Source organism: Sinohyriopsis cumingii, chromosome 2 (assembly GCF_028554795.1).
Source record: "Sinohyriopsis cumingii isolate HCF-2022 chromosome 2, ASM2855479v2, whole genome shotgun sequence".
NCBI classification, from domain to species: Eukaryota; Metazoa; Mollusca; class Bivalvia; order Unionida; family Unionidae; genus Sinohyriopsis; species Sinohyriopsis cumingii.
In genome coordinates, this window is record NC_142962.1 from 95,851,803 (window position 1) to 95,874,228 (window position 22,426).

A 22,426-nucleotide genomic window follows, 5' to 3' on the forward strand; every position below is an offset into this window, starting at 1 on the left:
ATGATAATAATAATCTCATACAGTAGTTGTGATGAATTAATTCAATGTGTAATGAAGCTAATTTATTTCACACATGTGTAACATACATCATTATATTGAATTTATTTCACACATCTGTAACATACATCATTATATTGAATTTATTTCACACATCTGTAACATACATCATTATATTGAATTTATTTCACACATGTGTAACATACATCATTTTATACTTAATTGCATGGGTCTCATGTATCATATGGCTCAGTTATTGCATTCTTAGCTGTTTCAATGGAAGATATAGAACTCTATGGGGTCTTGTGTAACCCAGATGCTGTGGTTGATGGTGATGCTGATTCAGGGGATGGTAATGCTGTAATTGCAGTGAGGGGACAAAGGTTCAGGACCAACAAGTCTGAGGGATCCTTCAGCAGACTGAGAGGAGCAGGTAATGCATTGTTGATCCCTGATCATTCAATGAGAGCTTTGGAACCAGAAATACACCATGATTGTCAACCAGACACCATAAGATAAATTCCAATTTTGAATCAATATAATTCAATATAACTAAGCAATGGAACCTCATTAATCTGGACACTTTTGTCCCTTTGAATAAGTCCAGACTAACAAGTTTTCCAGAGTAATGAATCAATTTTTTTTTACCAATGTCATCATATTATATAGATGTACATGTATTTGCTCACTGTATATGCATATTTAATAAAGGTTTACATAAGTTAATGAGTACATCTATAGACATTTGTTTATTTCACTTTAGTATAACAATAACTTGTACAAAAATAGAAGTTTAAACAATTACTGTATAAAAAACTAATGCTGATTGGTATCTCTACCAGTCTACAATTGTTTGAAGGTGTTGCCATAATACATGTAATGTAAAAAGTAATAAAATACAGATATCTTGCAGTTAAATGCATTATGATAAGCAAATAAAATTCTTCATTTTTATACATCATATTTTACAACTGCTATATCTGCTAAAGAACCAATAACTGATGTCACTTTTCATTCTGAAATGAAGTCCTATACAGTCCAAAGATTAAATCAATCAACTTTATTTGTACAGCCATCAACAAATTGTGATTGTTATTTATTATTGGTAAACAACAAAGAGACTTAATGACACACACAATTTATTAACCATATGTTGTGTTGAAAGTGTGGGTGATTTGATTCCATTGTGTTTATTTAATTATTAACACCCCCGTTGACAAGAAGCAAAAACAGACAGTGTTTATGCAATTGCTGGTTACAATACGGTCATGCTACTTCAAGTTTTTCTGCACACATGATTACACGATCAATTTATAATTTTAACTTTCCACTAAAATCTGACCAATCAGAGATTGATTAATTGACATGCATCAAAATTTGCATAGGTAAATTTGTGTTCTCCGACTGATTGTATTTTCATATATAATTCTTTAAACTTTCTTTTTTTGACAAGTTATATCAGGATTATTGAGGTAAGTTTTAAAGTAATTTTACACTTTGGTCCCTGATTTTGCTTTCTGGATCTGAAATGTGAGTTTCTGGATTGACAGAGTAAATTAACATTGAAGAATTCTTTTCATGGTGAAATATGTCTGAATAGCAAGGTTGCTGGATAAACAGAGTCCAGATTAACAAGGCTCCTCTATATATGGGTATAAGTGTAATTAAATATCAGTATATGTGTTAAAATCAATTATACATACATCATACTACTTCATAAACCAAACATTATACACTGTTGATATTTGCTAAAAAATTCTGTACATTGATCATCCATGGTGTTATATCCATATATCAATTGTTGTTTATAATTTCTGTATAATGATCATACCTGGTGATAGGCCCATATATCAATAATATACATTCATAAGTTCCATATATAAATTTTGGTTTGATTATTCATTGAAGTTACATGCTCTGATTAGTTCCATGTAGGAAAAAAATAATTTTCTTCAATCTGTAATTGAACTCTGTGCAAATCATTCTGTTAAATCCACTGCTGGACTTTAAGCACACAAGTAAAGTGTCTGATTCTTTCATCATTCACTTTCACTATAAATAAACATCTCATTCATGAAATTACAGATGCAAGGGGTTACACAGAAATTACAGAAGCAAGGGGTTACACAGAAATTACAGATGCAAGGGGCTACACAGAAATTACAAATACAAGGGGCTACACAGAAATTACAGATGCAAGGGGCTACACAGAAATTACAGAAGCATGGGGCTACACAGAAATTACAAATACAAGGGGCTACACAGAAATTACAGATGCAAGAGACTACACAGAAATTACAGATGCAAGGGGCTACACAGAAATTACAGATGCAAGGGGCTACACAGAAATTACAGATGCAAGGGGCTACACAGAAATTACAGATGCAAGGGGCTGCACAGAAATTACAGAAGCAAGGGGCTACACAGAAATTACAGATGCAAGGGGCTACACAGAACATGAAGAAAATAATTAACTTTATAAATGCGCTAAAATACATAACCTGGAGGCTGCTAAAAATATAATCGCAATCTGTAGGTCAATGATGTTTTGGAGTCTATATCTTGAAGCAGTGCTACAACACTGCTTGGTTGTTTCTGCTCTAACTGAAGTTCCCAGAAATGAAATTCAACAAGAGGCCGATGGAATAACAGTGCATGGCCTCAAATGTAAGGTGTAGAAAGTACAGCCTGCCACAGTAAAAACAACCTTTTGCAGAGCCAAAAAGATCAGAAAAATAAGGTTCTTACTCTTCTCCCATGACAGCCCCACTGGCTTCACAACTATTTAAAATTGCCCGATTAATGAACAGTGACTGCCAGTGAAACTCAGTAATGGACATTTTGCAAAAATACCCATGCAATCTCTGTTAGGAATATGTGACATTTCTACATTATGACTTTCATGCAACTCTTGCATTCTGGCTGGCAGTGACACCCCTAATATAGGAAACTGTGCCTAATCTGATCAACTGGAGTGCAGAATAACATATGGTTTAAACCCAAACTGAATATTGTACAAAATCACACATTTTAAACCCATTAAAATTATGCCAGTAACTAGCAAAAAATGAAATAAATCCAATTATCATCTTTACATGAGCTACAAAAGCATACATGCCAACCTCCCCCACCTACCAAGTATAAGTGTAATTATTGCCTAAATAAAAGAGGCAAAAAAGTGTAATCTGGGCATAAAAAGTGTAATCTACATATTGCATGCTAGAATTACAGCATGTATGAAAAAAATATTTATGTTTGCTAATAACTTGGTTCTGCTGCTGTCAAAATTCTTGTCACAAAGGGCAAAATCCAAATGGATTAGAACCAGAATACAAACACAAAATATATTGAAAGATTATTTTTATTCAGCACTCACTTTAACTAGTCTAAATGTGTAACTTTTACTGAATGATTGTGAACTGGAACTCTACAATGAATATGTACTGTATGACATTACTCTCATAATCTTCTTTAAAGTTTGTAAAGTGGTACTGATTTGTCCTTTTTTCTGATCTGACATGTTTTGATGTTTGAAAAGATCATCTGCTCTAACATTTTCCATTATATAACATCAACAACTCACACTGTAAAGCATTTCGCTTAACATCTGGTGCCATTTTCTTTAAAAGTATAGACTGGTCCAAGTTACTAACTAGCTTATCAACATAATGAATCTGTGATGCAAAGGTCATATCTGAAGAAACCCATCCATTTTCTTGGAAATGGGTCATATACAGTTGCTATAAATAAAAAATAAGGAAATTACTCTCATGCTATTCTAAAACAGCAGTCTTCTTTTTATGAATATCCTCACAGAGAGAGAGAAAGAGAGAGAGAGAGATAGAGAGAGATGACAATAAAAATGACTGAAAAAAACATTATTGCTTTATTCTTATATTGTGTGTAATGTTTGGGCTTTTGTAATGAGAGAGGAAAAGACCTGTTTCTACAAACACATGTTTATTCCATAGCATACAAATTATAACTGACTTACTGGTCTGACCTACATCTAGCACCCTATCTGTCAGCCTTATCTCCAATCTCTAACATGCTGATTCAGCAGTGGGAAAGTCTATACTACTGCATAGCACTGCTTCTAGAACACTACATTCCTCCTTTTCTTTCAGATTTAAAATTTATGTTCTTAAATTGAAAATCAGTTCAGTATATTTCGAACTAGTCATAATGATAATAATAAATTTCTTAACAACAGAAATTCACATAATAGAAATTCATGAGTGCAATAAAAATTTGAGTCTTGATTTGTTGTTGTTGTTGTTGTTGTTGTTGTTGATACTGTACAAAATGTTAAACTTAGAACTGGGTAAAGTAGGTTTACAGTTCTCACAGCTTAGTCCTAATGCTATTCTGGGTTTTGATTGATGGTAGAGTTCAAATTCACTACCTTAAACTAAATTGTCATTTGATGAGACACACATGTTATTGTTAACTATCTAGATCAACAGAACAGTTTACAGTTATAACACACTACACTATTTATAAGCAAAACATCATACAGCACAATGTATGTGGTAAAACTTCTAAAAGTTTATATTATTTTTCACACACATAATCCTTTAAGTATTCTGGTGGTTTTCTGATTCGGAATGATCTTCTTAATGCTAGGTCGGATGTTGGATATTTGTCACATCTATTCCCATCTTTCTTTAGATTTATTGTATTATATGTCTGGTCATCAGATGGTGGAATATGTGGTGAATTCTTTATTGTCTTGAAGAATGATGAATTTCTAGTAATCTGATGGTCTTCTCATCTTGCTGTTGTCATTGATCCCTGTTTGTTGACAACTTCATATGGTTTTGGGGTTGAATGGAGTTGACGAATAAGAATTGAATATAAGCTTCTGCAACTTCAGAATACAGCATTCAGTTCCAGCATTGGGATGTCATGAAATGTAATCTGCTGCATTTGTTTTACCTGGCTTGTATACTACTTTAAAAATGTATGCTTGTGATCTCAATCTCCATCTCTCGATTCTTGCAGGGGGTCGTGATTTTGGGTTATTGAAAATGACTTCCAGGGGCTTGTGGTTACTAATTAGCTTAAACGTATGACCGAACAGGTATAGATGGAAGTGCTCACAACACCAGACTGTTGCTAGTGCTTCACGTTCCGTCTGTGAATATCTTTTTTCCACATCTGAAAGTGCTCTACTGGTGTAGGCAATAACCTTTCCATTCTGGGTTAATAACATGCCTAGACCAACAGGACTTGCATCAACAATTAATTGTGTTTCCTTATTAGGATCGAAATATGCTATTATTGTGTTACTATCTAGGTCTTGTTTGAGTTTTTCAAATGCTTTTTCGTGTTTTACAGTTCATTTCCATGGTTTATTTTGCCTGGTTAAAGCTCAAAGAGGCTCACTGAATGTTGCATAATTTGGGATAAATCATCCCACATATGTCATGCTTAGAAAACTGTGTACTTCTGATGTGTCTGATAGAATACTGGCACTTTTTTTATTGCTTCCACTTTCTTCGGATCTGGAGAAATTCCATCTTTGCTGAAAATGTATCCAAAGAACTCAATTTTGCCTTTGTTGAATTCACATTTGTGTTTACTTAGTGTCAAACCCTTTTGCTTTATGCGAGTGAATGTAGACTCAAGATTTTTGTCATGTTCTTCCTGAGTGCGACCAAATACTAGAATGTCATCGCTAATGTTCCTTGTGCCTTTTAGTCCTTCCAGTGCTGTACAGAGTGTGTTTTGAAATATTTCCGCTGCAGATGATATTCCGAAAATGAGACATTTATATCTTCTTAGTCCAATATGAGTTGAAAATGTTTTAATATTTCTTGATTTTTCATCCAATTCCAGTTGATGGTAACCCGAATTTAGGTAAAGCTTAGAGAATATGGTTGCACCATTGAGATCTGCTATAAGGTCGTCTATTGTTGGTGTGATGTGTTTCTTGCAAAGTACTGCTTCATTGGGCAAATGCATATCAACGCAGATCCTAATTTCGTCGGGGTTTTGGGGTTTGGGAGCAACCACAATTGGAGATACCAAGGAGTTGTCCATCTACCTTTTCGATAATGTCTAATTCTTCAAGCCTTGCCAACTCTTTTTCAACTTTCTTCCAAATATGAAATGGAGTGATCACTGGGGCATAGAAAATATTAGAAGGGATCCCACTCCTACCACAGAGATGACATAATCAATATGAACATATACCACTTTCTGGAAATGGTAATATCTGTAATTTACGGTTAATTACAATGGTAATATCTGTAATTTATGTTTAATTACAACATAATATCTGTAATTTATGATTAATTGGAATAAGTCAGAGAATTATCTACATTTGGGTTCCTTATTGAGTCTGTACACCTTCAAGTCTTCCTTGCCGGTGAAGAGTCCGAAAAGTCATGTACATTGCCCATCACTTGTCTGTCCAGACATCATTTTCCATCAGACAGCTTACTGATTTACTAACTAATGCCTTTAAAGCAGCTTTAAAAAGACCAATACATTATTGCCTTTTGGAAAGAGACTAGTTTCTTGGTCTTATACTCAGGTGAGTACCAGGATTGTGAAGACCTATAAACCTGTCTGAAAACAGCAAGGCAGACTTTAAATCCTGCAATGTCTAAAACACTTCCATTATATTATATATTATATTCAGAAAAATATTACCGAGATTTGGGGTCTATTTTGTTTGTTGGAGTACTCCCATGTTAATCATCATAAAATCAGCTGTTGCTTTTAAGTCATGTGGTGACACATATATACTTATGTTTACAAGTAATTATCAGATATATGTTTTTTTCCAATGGCAACTTTACACATTTTCTTCAGTGCCAAGCACAAGGTTGCATGTAGGACTGATTATGAAACTGATGCCAACACAAAAATTGGTGTACTTTATTGTGATGAGACACATGTAGTTAAAGCTGAATGATTGGAGGATGAACTTTAAGTTTAGGGTGGTAGAAAAATAACTTGCAGATATGCATCTGCAGGATGAATGAATGGCATTATGCAGGAGGTATTCTGACTCATTTTCAGACTAGGCTGTTTTAGTGTTTGTGTTCCTGGTTTCATCTGTAATGCTAGCAGCTTCTGAACAAAGTTCATCATCACATTATCATATCAATGCAATTAACCATGGATATATAAAACAAGAAACTGTAATGAAATTAATTAGGATAATGGAGGAAGGCAAACAGATTTTCCATTTAAACACACATAGTACCCAGAGAAGGCAATTTTTAAAGAATATGTCAGTTTGAGTACTTTGAGTGCACAGAGTTCATATTAAAATGAAATGAAAATTCTAAATTGCATCTATGAGTGAGTACCCCACATTAAAGGTGCACTCCTTGGGTCCCAGGTATATATTACTGAAACAGCCCTCAGTGGATGCATCACAGTTCGAAAAAAATGCCCACTACATATATCAACAGAATCAGCAGTAGTCAATTCTTTGAACTAAATGGATTAAAATCTGGTGTAAGTATCTCTGTTTCATTACAGTGAAAAAGCTAAGTTTCTAATCCTCTAGTTTAGAATAACTGTCAAACAATTGCTTAGTTACTGCCTGATATACTTAAACCAATGATGCAATTACCCTATAAGCATGAGCAATTACTTGCTCATTAGTCATGAAGGACCCATAAGCATTAATTATAAGTAACTAATGAAATACAATGAAAGAAAAAGATTATTATTATTATGCCTCATAATAGTACACATCAATGATTGGTGTACAGAATGACACATGTCAGAGACAAAAAATTCACATCTCCCTCATGTGATCAAATTTCTTCATGTGACTGCTGTATGTGATTATGTCTCACCTGTGCAATTGTGTCTTCCTGTTTGTTTGATTTGGTACAATAAACAACTCGATGCCCTTGTTTATGGGAGATTTGAAGATTTGATCCCCTGAGACATGTTTTACCTGGAACATGACTGGGTTTGGGAGAACAAATCCTCACATATTGTACTAACAATGACAACAAACCAATACTGTTCCCCATTTATATCTCACATTCTTTATTTTATACACAATCTTCATAGGTTTTGGCACAAGTAAGCAGATAATCTTCCTAAGAGTGACCTACAAATATAATCCAAGCAGAGAGTTAAATATTAACAACTTACCACTATCCTTCAAAAACTTCAAAATGAAAATGCCACATTTGGTCAGCACACTCAAGGTTTTATCAGGTAAATCATGTAACACATTTTTTATTTTGACAGATGGTCAAGTCACTTAAAATATGGAAGAAGCCAATTTAGAGGGTCCCCAGACATGGGGCTATCAGAGTTTTCAAGTACTTATTTCAGTACCAAATATTTCCTACTTAATATAAATTAACATACAAATTACAAATACGGATGTGTCATTAATTAAAATTTGACTAAAATATGGATGACATGTAGGTATTCTTGTTGCTCTAAATTTGTCCTTATAGTACTTTTTCACTTGTTCCTTTCACCAGTGAGGATTTCTGGTCCCTGTTCAGTCTGATTCCAAGAAAATTGATTTGCAATGGACAAGTCAAAGGTATATATACCTCTATTCAGCAAAAAAGAAACTGACCATTTCATTGTGGGAGCTGGACCTGGGTTTTTAAAAACAAAAAGTTTTGACTCCCAAATACATGTAGCTTTAAAAACTATTCTTGCATTGTATTAGTTGAAAAAATCAATTATCTTTATGTAAAAAAATACCTGGTTCAAAAGAAACTCTCAGTGGTTTTTCCCCAACCTCTGAAATTTAAATGATTGGTCCTTAAAAGAAAGAAAGTTTAAATGAATCAATACATGTACATGGAAGCCTGTGTATTTTTACAAGTTCTTTCAACCTGTCAATGATGCTCTTTCATTGACAGATGAGGATTCCAGGTCCCTGACTAGTAAAACTACTTCCACTGGTCAAATAAGAAAAGTTTTAATGAATCAGGAAAGAAAAGTTTTCATGAATCAATACCTGGAAGCCTTTGTACTTTATAAGTTCTTTCAACCTGCCAGTGATGACATGTCGTCCATCTTCCCTCACATATCCAATATCACCTGCAATTAGACCTCAAAAATTGAAGCAAAAGTTTTCAAACAAGAAATCATGCTGTTAAGTAAGAAATATACATGGAGTACTGTCAATTTAATTATTTATGTCAGTATACATTTGTTTGGTTGTTCAAAATTTGAAGAAAATGCATTTCCCATATTTTCCCCACTGGTAATGAACCCTTATTATAAAACAAAGGACCCAAGTGGGCCTGAGACCACTCAACTGGTTGACATCTGCCTAATAGATTTTTAAAAAAAATCTTTTCTTCATCCATATGTGATGGCACTTTAGCATCATATGTTTAATATTGAAAGGGCTTTTTATCATAATGCTTTCTGTCAAATTTAGTCAAATCCTGTGATATGGTCATGAGAAGCAAAGATTTTTAGTTTTAGAAATGGCAGTCACATTTGATCAGCATCATTTTAAAATTCTGAAAGGATTTAGGCCATAATGTTGACCATCTGCATGAGTGTTTCTTTTAAAAGAAGTTCTGAAAATTTTGATATTTTAGTACTGTAACCATATCTGATGATGGATCAGCACCATTTGTTAAAAAGAAACCAAACAAAAAAACGTAAAGCCCCTAATGCTGGGATGCTTTCAGTTAAATTCTGTGTGAAGTGCTTCTCAAGTTCTTTTTTTAAATGAGAATTGTTTTGGTACCACATCTGATGGCAATTCACACGATGGCCACATCATCCATGTAAATTCAAAAACTTTCAGACCAGAAATTGTTTCTGTCAAAGTTGTTCAAACTTTGTAGAGTGGTTTAGTAGAAGTTGTTTAAATTGTTTTTTATTTTTTATTTATGACAAAAGGAACCATAGCTGCTGATGGATTTACATCATTTGTAAGTCCTTCCTGCTGGAATACTTTCTGTCATATTTGATCAAAGTCTGTTAAATAGTCCTCATGACATTTTAAAAGTTTATCTATTAAAATGACAGCCTAATCTGAAGGTGGATTGAAGGTCATTCCCAGATTATAACATGTATCTAGATCAGTGTATCTTCTGTTCTTTGTTCAACAAGAATTTTTGGAGATTGTAATCTCACCGTATTGAACCAACAATCACATGTGATCATGTCACATGTGACCTTCTCATTTATATCACCTGTTTTGAGCCAACCATCACTTGTAATCATGTCATGTGTCGCCTTCTCATTTTTCAAGTAGCCTTTCATAATTTGTGGTCCCTTTATCCAGATCTCACCATCCTTTCTAACGGGTAAAGCTTTCCCACTTTCAACATCTACAATCTTAAAAATAAAATGAATATTGTATACTGAAACTGTAAAAAAAGGGAGAATAAAAATGACTAAATATGTTCATTTTGAGAGCCAGACAGACAGACACAATGCCAAGATATAAAATGCCTAACCACCAGCAATGAACATCTCTTATTGTATCTTCTATTGACTGGTTTCAAATGCAATGGTAAATGAGGATTTTATTTAAGCGTTTAACAAAATGCACAGCTAACTTTCTTAAAAACCATAGCCTTAAATCTGTAAGTAGTTTTCAATTACCAAATTGATCTGAAGATAAATCCAAGTTTCATGACAAACCAAACCCCCGTTTTTACAAACTTTTCTATAAATATTTACTGAGGATATCTTTAAGCTCCCATATACCCAGTCCCTACACTTTGATAAATGAATTAGGCCAGCCCCTTGGTCTTATTTTGGATGAAAAAACTAATGACATTTCAGACAAAAGTCAATAATACCTGAAATATGCATATAAAATTCTATATATAAGAGTATACAGCCAGATAGGTCAAGTGGGTGTCTTCTAATTAAGTCTACTAAAATGTTTTTTTTTAAATTCTTGCATGTAATTTTAGGAAAAAAACGTTTCTTTCATTTTGTACATTCACAATGCATCATGATAAAACACTAAAAATGCTCCTTTCTAGCCACTGTTAACAACCTGCCTGCCACCATAAAATGCTACTGATACCTGAATTTTGTGCAGTTCAACATGTGACCTTTAATTTGCACAGTGCTTTCAGGACTTTGATTTAGGGAACTCTTTAAAGACCAGTGTTCACTCTGAGCATGATGGGATCACCAAATTCTGTGAGAAATATTTTATATGTACTATAGTATTTGAATTTAAAATCTTTAAGGAGAACTAATACTTAACAAAATTATAGAAATTTTTATTCCTTTATGGTTTTAGATGCGATTCAGATAAATTACATAACTTCATTGCAGTGCCAGCATCTACCATCTCTTCCAAGAGGGTTTTCAGCCTAGCAGGCAATCTTATAAATAAAAAGCAGTCTCAGCTCAAGCCATAAAGTATGGATGTGATGGTGTTTTGTCATAAGAATATAAGTCGTACAGTCTTGCCATGAATGTTGATTAAAGACTAAGTTGTATCTACATGCATTACCTTAGTCAACATGTTAAAACTTCAGTTCAAAGTTGAAAATTCTAGAATTTCCAGTTATAAAAATCTACTGTTAATGTTAGTTAAATTCATCATCTAGTAATAATCATGATTAAGTGGTTATAGTCATATATCTCATATTTAGTCATTACATCATTTACATGTTGAGTGATTTTACCTTTTCAACTGTTCTTAATTTCTTGTTATAAATGAATAACACAATTTTGATAATTTGTATTTTATTAACCTGTTATTGTTATAATCAAATGAAAAGAATATTGATGATTTATTTTTATTTAAAGAAATATAACAAACAAAAATACTTTGTAATTAAGTCCTATTGCAAAAGCTTTAATCATAAACCTGGCAGACCTCACTACTTCGATCATTTCTGTCCCATGGCACTCATATTTAATTGATTAATAATCATTCAGTGATTGTTTGGTGAAACTGATGATTGACCATGACATTTCAAAACTACTCTTAATACATGGTGCTTTTATTATCATGAACATATTAGTCTAAAAAATCTTACTGATAACAAGATACACTTGAAAAGAAAATCCTTGTCATGTAATCTTTACCTTTGATAAAGTATTGGGAACCAAGGGTCCAATTGTTCCCACAAAAACCTTCATTTCATCTAAATGTGTCACAGGGCCAGTCTCAGTTAATCCATAGCCTGTAAATTAATTGAAATAAAAAGTAATGAAAAAAATTATTACTGATTGGTAGAACAGCATCCAAGTATTTACACAGGCAAAAATGGTGTAACTGAATAAATCTATCAGCTGTTAGGAAATTTTCTTCGCCCCCCAAAAAGAAAAAAATCCCAATGTGAGTAATATAAAATCTGCTAAATTTAAAAGGTGTGAAAGCAAATTTTTAATATAGTAAATTATGTTTCTACAGAATATTTACAGTATCATATTACATTGGGATTATACTACTAACGTTACTACCAGCCCTCCCGGTGAGACAGGACAGAGAAAAGTCTTTGTCCATCTCTCTCTCTCTCTCTCTCTCTCTCTCTCTCTCTCTCTCTCTATATATATATATATATATATATATATACACACACACACACACACACACACACACACACAAAGGGAAACAACTCTTACAGGTGAATTCCCTTTTCTACCTATTACGACTCTATTCGTAGAAAACTAAGTAACTGAAAAGAGTGAAAACCAACAAATTTTGTAAAATTCATCAATTTTCCTAAAAAATACAAGATGAACATTTAAAAAGAACTTACAGTATTGTGAATTAAATCTCAATTAGTCCTAAAAAGTTTTATCACAAGTCCAAATGTATAAAGTTCCAACTGAAATCCAGTGTTATTCCAAATAAGTTCCAATATTGAATGTTCTGAGGTGCCTGAAGTTTTGAATATGCTGATGTGCCAGTGGCCAGAATCATGGTGATGTGCAAAGTTTTTTGATGTATCACAATAATATAATCCAAAAATATTCTTGTCTGAATTCACTCTCATTCCAAACTAATGTTTCTGTCCGAGAATATTATTGATGAGCACTTTGTATTTCCAGTGAATAATAATTTGAATAAATAATTCCACCCGAATGAAATACTGAACACAACAATATCACTGATTCTGCTAAAGATCATAGTGCAATAAATTAGTAATGTTGCAAGTAAACAACATTATATAAAAAACTAAAACACAAAAATAGAACCAGAAAGACAGTCAAAAGTTCATTCTAAAATTATAACACAGAAAATGGGAAACATCCAGTAGACCAGGTATTTCCATGGGGAATACCAATGTCCTGGACTCAGATTAAGATAAACATTTTTACTTCCATTGATAATGATCCTAATATTTAATCTATTCTCATAGAGAAATATTAGCTACGTATTATGTTATTTACAAAATCAACTAAAAAATACAAATGTATATAAAATATAACCATTAAGAAAAAGCCAACAAATAACACAAATTAAACATACATAACATGCCTGCTAGGTGGCTACTTTTATATCTGGTTTAACCAGTTTTTTTATATACTTAAGGAACACCTTAAATGATGCACACATTGTGGTTGATGGGTGGGAGGGATAATCTATAATGTGATCAGGTAAGTATTATCGAAGAAATATGATTTGCTTAAAAATTTCCTTTCTCCATCAAATACACTACATTAAGAGAACAGAGGTAAAAGGAGGAAGAACTCTGCTAAAAGGATGAACATCTTGCTATGTCAGTCTCTCAATTGTTTCTTATCTTTATGTTTAGTACAATTATTTAAAATTTTGTGTACATGTACCTTGTTTCCAATGATTATGTTGCCTTGAGATGGTCCCTCATTGAAAGCACATGTCAGGTTTGAATGAGATCAACTGACACTCATTTCATCCACTGTGATGATAATTTCAACTTGTCACTATGTTTTGAGTAACTGTTAGGTACTTATGTATTACTAGATAATAATATTTTATGTTGCCTTACTTGTTTACAGTGTATTTTAATGAAAATATTGCCTCCTGGAACGTGTTCCACTAGGTTTATAATGGCACCATTGTTTTCAGCATTCTTTGTTGCTGAGCACAAGGTGGTAGCATTCCCATTTCTAACCCGAATCGAAGAAACTTGAGTGTCCTCGTTGTTCATGTTTGTGTAAACATCCAAGGTTCTCCATTGGTACAGAGAGTATAAATAAGGCCCCCATCATTGCAGATGTGAGATTGACAGCACTGAAGTCAGAACCGTCTGTCTCCTTTTGGACCAAAATTTCAAAATTCTAGATCCAAATTTTTATCAATCATGACTAATTTTATTCAGGTAAAAACCATCTCTGAAAGTGTTATGTTATTACAATACCAAAATTCAGATTTGCCCAGATTTTGATTTATACCAATTTTGGACTTGTTCAGATTTTAAGTTATCTGAATTTTGGATTTGTCCGAAATTCAGGTTTACCCAGATTCTGATTTATACAAATTTCAGGTTTGTCTAAAATTTCGGAATTGCCTAGATTTTCATTTGAAGTTTTTATTTATTAGAGAATTTCTATAAATAGGGTTAGTACAATTCTCCACCAATAGAATTACACTTTAATGTTATAAAAACATATTCTTCATTTTATCAAATTTAGTTTATAAAACATTTATGCTAAAATCGTTGTTTCTTAAAGTATACATGAAAAATTGTGTATTAAAAATAATCTTGTTTGCTTATGTTGTGTAGTAAATGTATGGTCATGAAGTAAAATTATTATTGAACAAGTCAATGTAATTGTGATCTTTTGAGTATTAGAAAAAAGAACTAAGAGAACACAATAAAAAGTAAAACATAATTTATTCTGTATTTATTTACATTATAAATAGCACACATTTCTTTGTTCTCCTCTACAATCTCCTCTGTCATTATAGCCTTTTATTGTACAGAAATATCAATAAAAACACAACAATAAAAATACTACATTCTGTTATGACTGAAATAAACATAGCAAATCATCGTCATAACGATGTCATAATGATAGTTGAGCAGAACTAGAGACAAATTGTTTATACATGTGCATGGGAGATTCCTGTGGGATTCTGCTCTTGATTATTGTCTCACCATCAAAAGTTTCCCAGGCAAATCCAATGAAAATGAAAATTTGATGTCCAGGTTAAAGGTTGTGCTTTCATGAATGAGGAATAATCACTCTCTGTGCAGCTAGCACCAACCCAACAAGATCCCCTTAGCAAGGCCATGTCATGCCAATGGAAAGTACAGAAAACAGCCTGGATGTGCCAGTCAACTCACTCTGCTATGTCCCAAAATGAAATTTTACATTGAAGGCCAGGCTCATGGATGCTGCTTGTATTTTATGAACTGAAATCTTCATTGTGTACCTGATTGTGCGAGAGTTTGGAGTACACTGATTTAATGACTCACAGTACTCTAGCCAAGCAACCAGCACTTGTGGAGTTAGGTCTGCCTTCAGTGGTAGGAAACTTCATTCACAGTTGATATGGGTATTGTCCGTTCATCTCAGGTAACATTGAAGGGCATGTACATACAGAGTCCTGTGTCTTTGCTTCTTTTGACAGACTGATTAAGGAGAGGGAATGAAACATTATTGTTGGTTGACTAGCAACAGCAAGTTGTTCTTAGAAAGGAACCAGGTTGTATCAAACTTTTAAACAGAGTAATAGACATAAAACTTGGTATAGCTGTAAATCATGAATTTATATTGCCACTTGGCATTTTCATGGACCTATATATAAAGTCATGTCTCAGTTCTCAGGTCAATATAATTTTTGTATGTGCTCAAAATCTCACTCAGAAGCTTTTGTTAAAGATCATGGGTGTATCATTTACATATCATGGGTGTATCATTTACATATCATGGGTGTATCATTTACATATGTGTATCATCCTATCAATAAAATCAAAGTCATGTGTGAAGTTTACTCACTTTTGATATCAGGACTTTAACTCTACTGTTGTTGAAGGTAGTTTTATTCAAGTTTGTTTAAATCATAACTTCTCAATGTTTTATTGATTTTCAAGGTATTTTCTTCAAGCTTTAGCTCACAGATCAACATTTTCTAAGTCTTTGGTATGACTAGGCCAGGGTTCGAACCCACGACCTCCCGCATCCGAGGTGGATGCTCTAACCACTAGGCCACCGGAGCGGTCTCATTATTTATTTATTGTCTGTTCTGCATGAACTCTTGAAATGACAAAAAATTAGTTCCCATAATATTCAGAAAAAAATCACACTCTGACATCTAAAGAAATAACTATACATGTGTATTTGGTTAAACATTTGAGGAGTATTTTATAGGCAAGTTCTATTTTTGACAGCTTCCATAGCAACTATTAAAACTTCATAGTAATCAGGTAGAAAATACATGTTTTCACATATTTCCCCAAAAATACACTGGTAACATTTTCATCATAGTATTGGATGAAATAATGTTTTTACTGCAAAATATTAACAACTTTCCTACATCTTTATATCACACTTGTATGCAAAATAAAATTTGAAGTATTGAAATGTCATGAAGGTGCATCAATGCAATGATACAGTGTAAAATGTGATCCATACAAATTAAAACCGTTGAAAAGTTATTTAGTCATCTTGATATGAAAATGTATTAGTGTGTTGATACAATGTACTAATAATCATGCTCTAACTTTTATAAAGAATCAGCTTGAGCTATTAAGGTTTGGATGTAGAATACATATGAACTACAGTTCCTTTTCTTCAAATTAAAGATTCATTATTAGTTAATATTTCATGTAAGTGGAGGACCTTGAAGTTTCCTTCTGAACAATGTTTATTGACTTTTAATAACCTGAGTTCTTCTGTTTTTGCTTGCTGTCTATGCACTGTCATTATTTTTCTTAGATTATTTTTCGTCTGACCTATGTAAATGGCTTCACACCTCACATATTTAAGCATAAATCACATTTCTTGAATTGCAATTCATGTTATGTTTAATTTGAAATAGCTTACCATTTTTAAATTTTTTTGCGTTTCCTTCTGTAATACTTGAATAGGTTTTGCATCCAAGGTGTAGAGAGGTGCATTTCTGATGTGAAATCATGGATGACATGTAACAAGCTGCAGATGAATGATGATAAAACTGAGGCCATTCTGATCACAACACAAAGACTTTCTCATTCACATCCTTTACCTCAAACAATAAATATCAGTAACACCAACATTAAATTCACACAATAGTACAAAACCTAGGTGTTACTCTGGACAGTACTCTCACATTACACCAACATGTCATGAACATATGCAAGGCTGCATATCTTGAGCTGAGACGCGTCAGCTCAATTCACAAATATCTTTCAGCTGATGCCACTAAAACACTTGTGTGTTCATTAGTACTTTCAAGACTGGACTATTGTAACTCAATTCTGTCTGGTTCATCTCAATATCTGCTCCAGAAACTTCAAAAAGTTAAAAACACAGCTGCTCGGATCATACTTAAAGTACCACAATCACAGCACACCTCCCCGCTGCTCTGTACCCTACAATGGCTATCCATTCAATCCAGAATCAAACAAAAAATTTGTTCTCTGTGCTACATTTCACAGTCGGACTCTAGTCCAACATACCTATCCGACCTCACCCATGTCTACACACCAGCAAGATACTTATGCTCCTCTTCTGACAATCATATACTCATTATTCCCTCTATGAAAACAAAGTCGTATGGACAGCATTCTTTTGCATACCAGGGCCCAGCAACGTGGAATGAATTGCCCAATGAACTTAGACACAAAGACACAGTGATCACATTCAAGAGGGCTCTCAAAACTAACTTATTTTGACTGCAAGAACAAACTTAAAGACCTAATAATGTTTCCTACCTTAAACATTCTCAGCATGTTTTTTTTAATGTTTTCTAGTTTCATGGTGTTTGTTTTTGTAATCATGTCATTATATGTTTTTTATCTTATAGGTGTTGTCAAATGTTGTAAAGTGCTTAGAGCTTCTAAAGATTAGGCGCTATACAAAGTCCTCATTATTATTATTATATACTTGTACCACGTTTGGTTAATCTGGCTTCTCTTTCAATGAAGTTAAATTCAGATATGGTAAGAATTTGTTTCAAACTGTTGGGTTGTCTACACCAGACCTGCAAACCCTGACAAGTCTGTCTCAGTAAGGCTGTTGATTTTTTTCCGCCAGATTGACCCGTTTTCAGTAAGGTGTAACAAAATATCAATAACTGCCATTGTAAAGCTGGAAAATGGAATTAAAAGTTTGATGCAGTGTTGATAAACATTATATTCAACTGAAAATGTTGTAAAGTATGGGTAGACTTTATTTACCACTAGACTAAGTACAGTTGCACAAACTTTAGTTCCCAACCCTATGCAACTCAATGGCTTGCTGCTATCTCTCAGCTTGATGTAATTCTTGTAATTTCTTTACCATTTCACATGATGACAGCACTCATATCTCCTGCCACGAGATATACTCAAATTGGCACGTGATGTCCAATAAACATAACTGTGTCCTTTCCAGCTTTTATTCACAAGAATCTGAAAACTCCTTTTTATTATTCTGTGTTGATTATTAACACTTTTCTAGAAACTTATTTTCCCTTTTGTCTTTAACATGCATCACTTTCTTGATGCCATTAAAATTATTTTTATATAATCAACAGTTTGATCATGCAGACACGTCACATGAACAAATAGGTGCAGTTTAAAGCATCTGAGGTATTGCTGTAAACTTAGTCTGATTCCCTGACTAATTTCACTAATTCTAATATGAAACCCAGATCCAAATCAAACACAGATGAACCAATTTTCCAGATTTTTTGGCAACGATCATTTTTCCATATTTTTTTTTGTATTCCGTAAGTCCGTATTTTAAGGGTATTTTTCATAAAAGACTTACAGCAAAATCGTAAGAGTTCGCAGGTCTGCTACACTACAAACTTAATTTTGTGCACTAGTGTGGTATATAGATGTAGGAAAGTTGTTAATATCTTGCCATAAAAACAATGATGTAATTAATATTACTATGACGTCAAACTGTTTATTTAAAAATTATTGCAAATAGTAATGTATTCACCTGAAGAGCATCCTTAAAGATGATATATATATATATATATATATATATATATATATATATATATATATATATATATATATATATATATATATATATATATATATAAACCAGAGCATTTGTTACCTTGACGAAGAGGAGTTTTCAACCTATCCATAAATTCATGGGTTAGTGTATCACCCAAGGAGGCTGCACCACATATTGCAAATCGTAGGCTGGACAGGTCAAACTTCTGTACAACAGGATGTTTGGCCATGAAAAGGGTGATAGGAGGAACAATAAATAGGATTGTTATCTGAAAATGGTAGATAAAAAATAGTCATTAAGAAAGGTCATAAATCACCTATCATCTCCCCAACTTCTGCACAAATTTATAAATAGCATCAAAATTTAATACTCAACAAAAACTACTGTATTTATCAATGTATCATAAACACCAAACTGTTAATTGAATCAGTTTCTTTATGGTCAGATATGATCAAATAGTTTCCAAAGCATAAAGTGTGATTTGAAAATATCATATTTTTTTGTAACTCACAATGTAATATATTCATTACTTATGCAGCAAAAGAAAATATGCTCTATATATCTAAGTTGTGAAACTGTAGAAGGAAAATTTCATATTCTTATTTTTCTTTGTAGTTTTCTATTCTGAAATTTGTTTTGTCTGCTAATGTATTCTATGGAGCAAGTCATTTAGGAAACCAAAACAAAGGCCAGAAATGAAAGTTTTTGAACTATGATATGCATTACTATAAGAGACTGCTTTATGAGCCAAGCCTTATTATTATTATTATTTTAAATATGATTTATTTAATTCATCAGATTTAATTTTGAAAAAATTTAAGATACGAATGAAAAAGAAAAACATTTTTGGCCACATTTTTCATTATTTCTTTTACAATTTAGAACACTATGATCGCAGTTAGCCCAATACAGTCAGTACTTAATAAAATATCAACAGCTGCAAACAGTTAAAATGGCATTATAATGAGATTGATGGAATAAAGGATGTTTACATCATTGAGAGCAAGGATAGATAGAAAGACAGATTCAATGTGATGAATGATAACTATATCTGATTAAATAAACAATTCATTAAATTTAATCACTGATAACTGCAAAAAGCAATTTTTTCAGTAAGTTATGATTCTCCAGGAATACTTACCCAATCACATTATGTCAGGAATATTAACCTGCTGTCTCACGAATGCAGCCCTACTGAAGATGAAAAACATCTTATCCTGTTTATTTTTAGATAGACAAAGGGCAGTACCTCTTGTCCATTACCTCCCCTTGATACCACCAGGTGTCACCAGTTTTTAGCTGAGCGAGACACTAATGTGGATGATCGCTTGGCAGGGTGGTTGGGAGGGTTTTTAAGTAATGGGATTGGATAAGTATTCTTGGAGAAACATAACTTACTTTGCTTTGCTTTCTCCTTCAAATACGTTCCCCAATCACATTACTTTAGAAGAATAAGTAACAGGAGGAGCAGAAGCTGAGCATCCAACCTCTACCTTGGGTATCCTTCTGTGGTTGAGTGATTGGATTCCCCATATGAAAGATAACCCATTCTCCTAATGACACAAGCAACACAGCCTGGGATCCTTTGATCTGGGAGTCTTGTAAGGTTGAGAAAAATAAAAGCTGAAATCTTCTCACCTACAAAAAGTTTAACTAGCAAATCCAGCGAAGTTAACAAACTGTGTTGATTGATCTAGATGGGTTTGGTGGCCGTCTGTGCTGCTGCCACCAAAAATGATGGCTCAAGACTTCTGAGCAGTAATCTATGTGAGGCCACTCTGATCTGGTGAGACATCATAGTACACCAAGCATAGACCCACTTCGGCCAGGAATAAAGGTCATGAAGTATGATATCCTGTGTGCTGGCTCACATAGATTGCTTGAAACTTCAAAGCAGTAAACTATGTGAGGTGACTCTGATCTGGTGAGACATCGGTATACACCAAGTATATGAACCACTTCAGCCCCAAAGAAAGGGCCTGAAGGATGATATCATGTGTTCTAGTTCACACTGGAAGGAAGCATCATTTGTGCATGCCGTGAGATATCTCTGTGCGCTACAAGTGAGTTCTTGACAGCATGAACAGAATCTAGCATGGTTGTTGTTCTTGACCTGGCCATGGAAGAGAGCGAGCAAGGGACAACTGTTTGACTACTGACAGCCAGTAACCTATTTTGGGCTACGAAGCCAGATGATATGAGAACCAACGAACCCTTCTATCTGAACTGATGGGAATTCGGGTCAACATAAAGGGGTATGCAGCCCTCTTATCCTGCATGTACAAGCTAAAGCTATCAGGAAACATGGTCTATATGATACTGACTTTAGCGATGTGTAGGCTATAAATCAAGCAGTGTTAAAACCCAGGATTGGATCCCTTTGGAGAAAAATTAAGGGATACTGGTCGAAGAGACCAATGTTGTCTAAAAGATCCAATAGGTCTCTATCCAACCCAAAAACAGGTTGCCATGAAGCTGGAATGTGTCCATTATCATGGGTCGGTAGCCTTTGGTAGTGACTGGGGCCTGACTCTTTCTCCTCAGAGAACAGAGCCAGAGAAAAGTCAGCCAGGTGAGGGATAGAGGCACATAGAGGGATGATATAGCTGTTAGATGATGTTGCTTGGAACAGGGAGACAACGCAATCAATAATCTGAGTGAAAGCCTATGGCTGATGTTGTAGCTGATGGGAAGAACGATGAACTGATAATGGTGTGGCAGTAAGCAGAATGGGGAAACTAGTAAAAGATAGGGTGGATAGTGACGTGAAATTATGCATCTGTCAGGTCAAGACTGGCATACTTGACCCATCTGATGAAGAAGAGGAATGACCTTGTCGTCTCCATCTTGAATAGGGTGAGGAAACTCCAGTCGATGATGAGCCTCCACCTGCTGTTTGCATTCCGAAAAGCAACAGTCCTGAATAAAGTGCTGGGGAATGTGGCCTTAGCACAAGCTCGCACATCTTTAATGAGTGACTATATCCTATATTGTCGAAAGGCATCCATCTCCCGATCTGATAGTGTATTCATATAGAGGGGCGAGGGGATTGTTGATGAATGAAACCTGAAACCCCTCCAACTGACCTGGATCAGCCCTCCCCCTCATTCTGAGGGAACAGGCTAGTCCAGTGAGCTCAAATTAGTTTCATACTGCCACTGTACTATTGCATCATAGGGTATAATGTGGATGCACATGTGACTAAGGAAATCCCATCTTGAGGCCACTGAACATTCGTTCCCACTGACAGGGATTGAGTGGTTCCAAACACATGTGTGGGTGGAGCAGTGAGAAGGAGGGGCAATACCTGAACTGCCTGCCTCCAATCTCCCTCTAGTCTTAGTCCAGAGCAACGAGGACCTGAATAGGGTCACCCTCAAAGGGAGGGTACATTAAGATT

General features: G+C 34.1%; 1 protein-coding gene across 6 annotated transcripts in view; it reads right to left on the minus strand.

The window, feature by feature from the left end:
- Positions 1–22,426, minus strand: part of LOC149805419 (putative 4-coumarate--CoA ligase 1) — a 93,596-nt gene that overhangs the window by 19,898 nt on the left and 51,272 nt on the right. For all 6 annotated transcript variants that reach the window (XR_016419546.1, XR_016419549.1, XM_089949985.1 and 3 more), the window contains 4 exons: positions 19,126–19,294; positions 12,025–12,122; positions 10,158–10,302; positions 8,960–9,042 (listed from right to left, as the gene is read on the minus strand). Coding sequence is in view for 4 of the 6 variants with exons in the window: in XM_089949985.1 (XP_089806111.1) it covers positions 8,960–9,042; positions 10,158–10,302; positions 12,025–12,122; positions 19,126–19,294 (495 nt within the window). In the remaining 2 variants the exon portion in view is untranslated. The remainder of the gene's footprint in view (positions 1–8,959; positions 9,043–10,157; positions 10,303–12,024; positions 12,123–19,125; positions 19,295–22,426) is intronic.